Source organism: Eublepharis macularius, chromosome 6 (genome assembly GCF_028583425.1).
Source record: "Eublepharis macularius isolate TG4126 chromosome 6, MPM_Emac_v1.0, whole genome shotgun sequence".
Taxonomy (NCBI): Eukaryota; Metazoa; Chordata; class Lepidosauria; order Squamata; family Eublepharidae; genus Eublepharis; species Eublepharis macularius.
In genome coordinates, this window is record NC_072795.1 from 61,363,646 (window position 1) to 61,371,994 (window position 8,349).

Consider the following 8,349-nt stretch of genomic DNA (forward strand, 5'->3'; position numbering starts at 1 on the left):
TAGATCCGTTAAACAATCCCCATTTTTTTTAATAAAATCCAGTTTTATGGTAAAGACCCACCACCAATGTTTTTGTCCCCTGTAAATCAATTTCTACTGCCACATATCTTCCATGCTCATCACTCATTATCAATTTAGGCTTTAAATGTGGCTTAATGTATAAGGCAATTCCATCCTTCTTTTTGGTATCTGCTGCTATAAATTCTTCACCCAAAATTTTGTATGTCAAAAATTTTATATCTTTTCTTCTAATATGGGTTTCTTGCAAATAAATCATATCATATTTTAATTTCTTTAAGTAGTGAAAAATTTTCTTCCTTTTTGGGGCTGAATTTGCTCCATTGATATTCCATGTTAAACTTTTGTAATCCATAGTGCCGTGAAATTTTAAAATTTAATAAAATGGGTGAAAAAAAATCCCAATATATGGAAAAATAAGGAGCAGAGTTAAATATGGGCCTCCACTTCCTCCTCCTCTTTACTCTGCTCCAATTGATGCCTATTTTTTCCAAAAAAAAGTCTTTGGCTTTCTGTACTGAGTTCAGTCTAAATCTTTGCCCTTGAAATGTAAAAATCACACCTTCTGGAGTATCCCATTGAAAAGCAGTATTTTTCTAATTTAGCTATTCCACCAGAAAGCTATAATCCTTGCGTTTACGCAGAAATCGGGTGGGGATTTCTTTCAAAACTATAATCTGGGCACCACCAATTATTAATTTTGTGGTATAGTGCTGTTATAGAATTTGCTCCTTCACTCTTCTTCTTACAAAGTGGACCAGCACATCCCTTGGGAGTTTTTTTCATTTTAGCAAATTTAGAGTTAATTCTATATGCGTGATCAATTTCCATTTGCATTACATCTTGATCCCAGTCCAAAAACTCCACCAAAGCCACAGTCATCTTGTCCAGAATGTCCTCATTTTCTTCTTCTGGAATGGATCTAAATCTCAGGGTAAATTCTTTTTCTTGCATTTCTAACAGTGTCAGGCTAATTGCGCCACAGAGTGGCAGTAGACTTCTAAAATTCTCTTAATAGTGTCTCTCCTTCACTGTATCTCTTCCAAGTCCCATTGCCATAGCAACTTAAGGAAAACAATAACGCAGTCCAGGTGTTCTTATCTTGGATAACCAAAACAAACACTTGTTTTCCCAGTTTCACTTTCCCAGCTTAGCTGTTCCTCTCGGCAATGCTTTTAATTGCAAAAGTACTAAAAATGTCCACATCTACATTAATAAAACTTGAACATTCAGTCTTTATACTTTTCACTTCCTAGGTCAATAAATCTTCCAAAAAGCTGGAATAAGGAAGGTGTATTCAAATATCCTTTATATCTCCTTTAAAAAGGGCTCTCGCTCCAAAGGATGTTATCTCATTGTCTTGGAGAAAATCTCGTTAACTTAAATTAGTCTCTCTCTTCGAACATCAAGAAATGAGAAGTGGAAAGCTTGGTGTCGATTAACGGTTCCAACACTGCTATGAGTGAAGATAACTTTCCCCAATTCCAAATGCTGCAGCAGGAACCAATGCCAAAACCTTTGTCTCAGCAAAAAGCCCCCCCACACACACACACCACCAAGCAGTCTTAGGAATGCAGATGGGATAAACTCACAATCTGTCTTTTGTTCCAAGCAGATATTCAAGTGGAAGAAACTCCCACACAACAAATTAGCAGTGTTGTCCCTCTGCTCAGTAGCTGGGTGTCCGCCTTCCTTGCCCTCCTCCCCAGAACTCGAGACTATAACAATTGGTGATAATGCAACCCCTCCTCTTCTTGCTCAACTAGATGAGATTGGTATCATCTGAGGAATCCTAAATCCTTAGACTATGGTCCACAAAAGCTTACACTAGAATACATTGAATTGTGAGAGGGCAGATAGGGGGAGTACAGCCCTGTTGATCCTCTTGGACCTCTCAGCCACTTTCAGTACCATCAATCATAGTGTTCTTTTGGATGGTCTTTTGGGGTTAGGACTGAGAGGCATTTGTTCCATGGTGCTTTTGGTCCTACCAGGAATGTAGATTTCAGGCAGTGGGACTGAGGGTCTGCTGCTTGGCCCCTGCGAGGTTTTGTCTTGTCCCCCATACTTTTTAAAATTAACATGAAACCGCTGAGAGAAATCATTTCAGAGATTTGGGCTGTTGTCTCCAATATTCAGATGATACTCAGCTTTATCTCACACTTCCAGCAGATCCCAGGGAGGCTGTGGAAACTGAGCTAGTGCCTGGAAGCAGTTTAATTTAATTTATTATATTTATATTCCGCCCTCCCCGCTTTTGCAGGCTCAGGGACGGATCCGTTTAGGGACGGATGACACTCCTGTTGGGTAAGCATGTGGTGGCAATGGCCAGGGGTTCCTTTCTCCAGCTTTGCCTGGTGAGACAACTGCAGTTTTGCCTGAGCAATTAAGATCTTGCCACTGTCGTAAATGCCCTCGTAACATCTAGATCAGACTACTGCATTGAGCTCTACATCAGGCTTCCATTGAAGAGTCAGTGTTTTTTAAAAAAAATATTCCATTTATTAACAGGTGTGTCTATACAGCTCACAAATTTTAGACAAAAGAATGTTATATAAAATGCAAAAATATATAGAGGTTTTAAGGTAAAAGACAAAAGCAACCCCCCATGCTAAACAATCATATAGACATTTGTGAAGTAGCTTTTCAGTTTACTTCTTCACCACAGAGGCTTTGTTGGCTATGTTTCTAAAAAGATCTGAATCCCTCATCTTCAAGCAGGGATCAAGCTTCAATAGAAAATTCATACCCTCTCACATCTCTGGAGAATTTCAGCCAATTCCTCACCCGTTGTTGTTTCACTTCTGAGGTAAAAATGCATGGGTACGAATGGAGGAAAATTTTTAAAGGGTTAGAAATGCACAAAGATATTTAAATTTGTGTGCCAGCACTCCTTTCACACTTCAAGCAACAAGTCCTGCTACTTATAGCAACTCAGGTATGCATCTTGACTTTTCAACATTAGTATTTTCAGTCCCAGTTTCAAAAACCATTAAAGTGTTATTTTTTTTCTCGCCAGAACAGACTTGTAAACAACTGGTCTTTATAACAGCATATGCATATAATTAAACATACAAGAAGTTTTAATATATCAACATACCAACATATAAGAAAGGCCTTCAGTTTAATAAATCCCTTCCTTCTACTGTTTATCCACCACCAAAGTAACATTTTTTGTGTGTCAAAGGGATTTCCATTAAAATAAGTGAATAACATTAAAAAAACCACATGCCCCTAATTAGAAATGCTGGAGATTTTTACAAAAAAGAATGTATAAAATTAGTCCTAAAGGAAAGAGCTCTCTCTCTTGATCAAACACGTCAAGAAATCACTCAAATGCATCAGACCTGATTCCACTGTTACTATTTTCAAGAAATAATAGGGAAAAAAAGTTTATCCTGAACAACAAATACTCAGAATGAGACCCATGCCTTCATTTACTTTACACTCAATGCCGTAAGTATTTTGTATGCTTCCCATATGAAGCCAGGATGTTTGGAAACAAACTGATCAGATTAAACTCTGAAGAGCTCCTCAGTTTATACCGCATGAATTTTTACAGCTCCATCAATATGTAACAAGTCCAAACATTTTTCAACATCTATCCTGCATCAGTTTCTCTGTTGTTGTCAAGCAATAATCAGGATTGGTCCAAGAATACAAAGGAACAAATGATGATTTTCAGTGTTCAGATTACAGCAGGATTTTGTAATTCCTTCTAATACTGAAAGCTTCTTTTGGTCTGAATGTCATCAAGAATCTGCTGCAACTCTTCATCTTCAAACCGACCCTCTAGGCTAAAGGAGAAGAATTAATGGTACTTAATTTAAAAATACACACACACACACACTGATACTAAAAATACTTATGCTGAAATTTGCCAAGAAGTCTTGACTGTTATTCCCAGATACGTGGCCTGAGGGGGGGGGGGGGGCAGTTGTGCTGACTCAGCAGGGAGAAAGCCACTATATTTGTATTACAAATTATTTTTGTATATTTGTATTACAAATTAGGGGGCAAGCAGCAACCTGCCCTAGTTGAACTTTCTCAGACCCACATACTACAGAGGGAAACAGCTACACAAATTTATTCCAAATTCCACCTCCTCCACTCTGAAGGCTTCATGCTGGATAGCAGATGCTCATTCCTCAAAGTATGGGTACTGGCAGGAAGAGAGAGAATTGCAGAATCAGGCTCATTCTCCATAACAAAGTTAAGGAGGCTGCTTGTGGGCTGAGTCTCTCTCAGTTGTGAAATTTAAATCAGAGAAAGGGAACAGCCACCACTAGCATTACACTATCAAGAAGCAGCACAGTATTAATGGCAACAGCTCTCCTTGATTAGGAACTAGGAAGGGAGTGTAGAGGGGACGCACAACTGTAGTTTTTCTCTCTTTTCTGAAACTTGGGAATAAGCCTGGGGCATAACAAGGTTTAAGTGAAGAAATGGGGGAGGAGTGGACTAACCAAGCCCTTATTTATTTATAGTCCACCTTTCTCATTGAGACTTGAGACAGATTACACAATGCAAGTCAATATGACCAACAGCTTGGACATGTACAGCTTGGACATTCAATGGAAACATGATACACGTTGCAAAATTTGTTTAAACAAACTTAAATCTGAATGCAGAGAATAAACATTGCTGAAACAAAGCATAAGTAAACAAGTTACCTTTAATGACGAGGGAAAAACCCAGTAGGAGCATATCTACATCCACAGACAATATTCAGTAGTATAGTCTACTGTCCCTGTCCTTTTACCAAAGCATCTCTCTGAGCCATTTCCTATAGCACAGCCCTATTACCTGAGCAAAAACCCCTAGGCTAATCTCTTGTTGATCTAAAGCCACACAAAAGTCGTATGGGGCTACCAATATCACAGAATATAAAACCAATTCAACTTTAGAATCAGACAGATGGGAATGTCCATATCTTGACATACCTGTTGTCTGAACTTTCTAAATAGCACCATGTGTCACCAAGATGACCCCCAGAATGGCTCACCTTGGAATTAAAGCTTTGGCTTCCTCAGCTGTCTCAGGACACAGATTAGCTAAACATGCCAGTTCAAATTTATGAAGCTTTTTCTGGAGTAATAAACTGCAGGGGAAAAACAAAACATACCAAGATTTATTTTCAGATGGGTAGCCATATTGGTCTGTAGTAGAAGAGCAAGATTCGGGTCCAGTAGCACTTTAAATCACTCTCAAGCAGTGGGAAAACGTTCTAGAAAGAATGAGGCATTTGTCTAATGAAAGAATCAAAAAGGCTAGTGAAGCACATTAAGAATTCAGTGGGGTTTTTAAATTATCTCACACTTGGAATTTTTAAAAATATAGTCTCCACTACCATTTATTTTATACATTTTAACACACACAACACAGATACATCACATACATCAAAAGCAAAATGTTACCTTAAAATTACAAAGTATGTATATCAAATTAGATATGCTTGAAGGAGATAATGAGACTTTAGAAAACAGATACAAGTTCAAGAGTAGAAGCATATTAAAAAAATCAATTGTCCTTGTACCAAGATTTGGATGTTGCAATTTTGTCCAACTGTCTACTTGTTAGTCTGGAATATTTTACCAATTATCACTTTCTCAGGGAGGGGGAGGAGCCAGCACAGCATCCAGTCCTTCAGGCATAAGGATATACACATGAACAAGTTTTCCAAAATCCAACTAAGTATGACTCATATAAGCCTACATATACTGTGGAATCTCCAACTTGAGTTACTTAATAGGCAACTATATGAACACAGGAATGATGATCTTTAAAGAAGATGAAATTATACACTTTGTGGTCTTTATTCTTAGCAGCTACATAAGATGCACCCCATGAAATAAGATGGAAAGTTTTTGAGTCACAACAGAGGTATAATAAAATTTTAAGTCCAGAAATGTTTTATGAAGGATGTCTTACAAAAAACTTTAGACTAAGAAATGCTAGTTTCCAATCATCTCCAAAAAAACAGAACACATTTAAATATAAACACCTATAACATTGATCTATTTAGCTATGTCTCAGGCCCTTTACCTTACCTTATCTAGGTCCTTTATACTCGTTTTCTTTAAAACTTTGAATAAAATTTACTTGCAAAAAACAAAACCTTGCATACAGCAAATTTTTCTATTTTTTATTTTATAGGTGGTAGCTTTACTCTTCCACTTTGGCACTCACATTTTCAATTAAATTTTTCCCCCCATTGGCTAAATTACTCGCCTGCGAACACTAGCAATAGTCTCCCGGTTTTTGAAGCTACTGAAGCGAGCAGTATAGTTCAGTGTTTTCATGAAGACTTCTGAGAGCTCCTGTTCATCTTCTACACTCTCATTCTGTTGTTTCCGATGCTCGAGAAGCATGTGTACTTCTGAATTCAAAAGGGTCTCAGCACTCTCAAATTCTGTATATAAAGGTGGTTACGACAAAAAAATTAAAGTACACAGAAATCCAGATACTACAGTTATTTTAAGGCCTGGCCTACATATGCAACAGGATAGGTGGCAGACTAAAATGTATCACATTCAGGTAGGGAATTACATTTTTAAATGTCTCCTCCAACATTTTTTAAAAAAACACCCTCCTTCCAAGTAGAAAATAAATACATCAAGGAGAAAGCTCAGCATTCTCCCTGCTGTGCTGGTTTACCCTTCCCAGAAAGGTTATCTCTACTTACAACCTGCAGAGATAGAGTTCATTGTATCACCTTCCAGGGCATATGTATACCTTATCTTAAGAATGGTATGACATCCATAGATGTACTGAGATTTAATCATGCATAAATACACTTCCTGAGAGCCATCCAACCACATTTATAATAGGCGTATCATGCTTAATAGAACCTCTAAGCACAGTTTTCAGCTCATTTTTATACTGATGCGAAATGTTAAGACTGGTATGATTGCATACTTGTTTTCCAGAATGTTTCAAACAAACTCACATCTAAATGTGATAACTATTCCCTGAAACAGCATCATATTGGAATATACAGCCTAGTCCATACAAAAAAAATAAAACGTTTGCGAGACAGAATCAGCAGCTAAAGGATGTATACTAGTTATCTTACAAAACTAGTACCGAGATTAATGCTTTTGCTAAAGTTGCAATAAAGCTTTAAAGACAACTGCCAGGATGATAACCTTATTACCCTGCTGCAGCAAAAAGAACAGTTAGACAATTTCTGTTGATTTCCCCTTCAGGCTGCAGATCTCACTTTGCCACTTACACTGGTCCTGACAGTCTCTGACCCTTCCTGAGAATTTCAGACAGCTCAATGACAGCAGTAGGAGTTGGAGGGGAAGACCAACCTACACTGCAATTAGTAAGCTGCATCAAGTCCAGAGTCCTCTTAACACACTAAAGACCAATAGGTTTATTGTGGCATAAGCTTCTGTGGACTAGAACCCAGCTGAAGTGTTAACTTCAACTAGCAAGTAGGTACCCCTCTCCCCCCTCAAAAAACATACACAGAGGTGTAGATACTATACACCTCCAGTCTGTAAATAACTTATGCCAGAGAATCTGCAAGTATCACAAAAGGATTAAAGGCGTTACACGTTACACCTTTCCAGAAGGGTGGCCATGTTCGTTTGTTGCAGCAAAAGAAAACAAGAGTCTTGGGGCACCTTAAAGACTAACATGTTTTAATTGAAGCATAAACTTTGATGGACTACATTCAGATAAGCGCACACAAACTATTTGCTTGCTATTCTAAAGAAGCGTGTTTTATTACTACCGCTATGCTTCTATATCGCCTTTCCTCAGGGGACACTCAATGCAAAGCCCACACACCATGTCCGGGCTGTCTCCAAACCAAGCAACGCCTCCCCCTCCCCCGACTGCTTGCCCCCTGTGTCCTGAGACCGAGGACGAATCGGTCGGGAGGGGGGAGCACAACCCGACAATGCACGAGCCCTCCATAAACGTGGGACTAGTATAAGCGTCTCTGGCTCCCACCCTCCAAAGCTGCCTCCCCCACCCCTCTGGCTCTTCTCATGGCGCGGCGCTCACCCTTCGGAAAGACGAGCTGAGAGGCATCCTCCTCCACATCCACGGCGCGCGAGTCCGTCCCTCCCGCCGCCATCTCCTCTCCAATGCCCCGGAAGCTGGGGCGGAAAGGGAGGGGCAGACGAGAAAGGTAACCGGTGACACAGGCGCCCTCTTGCGGAGAGAGAAGACGGTTTGGAGCTTGGTGGGAAAGTCCCTCCACCCTCTACGCCCATTCCGGCCCTCAGGCGCCCTTTCCGAAGCTGCTTCAAGGAGCCCGCTTGGCCCTATAGCGGGATGAAAATGCCATGCAGACAAATGACGTCTCGGTCCTGG

General features: G+C 39.6%; 1 protein-coding gene across 1 annotated transcript; it reads right to left on the reverse strand.

Annotated features, from left to right (window-relative positions):
- Positions 1–2,503: 2,503 nt before the first annotated feature.
- POLR2D (RNA polymerase II subunit D) lies at positions 2,504–8,114 on the reverse strand. The gene is made up of 4 exons (XM_054982106.1): positions 8,038–8,114; positions 6,250–6,430; positions 5,024–5,119; positions 2,504–3,815 (listed from the first exon to the last, which is right to left on the reverse strand). The coding sequence occupies exons 1-4, from the start codon at positions 8,108–8,110 to the stop codon at positions 3,737–3,739; spliced, it is 429 nt and encodes a 142-aa protein (XP_054838081.1). The 5' UTR covers positions 8,111–8,114; the 3' UTR covers positions 2,504–3,736.
- Positions 8,115–8,349: the final 235 nt, after the last annotated feature.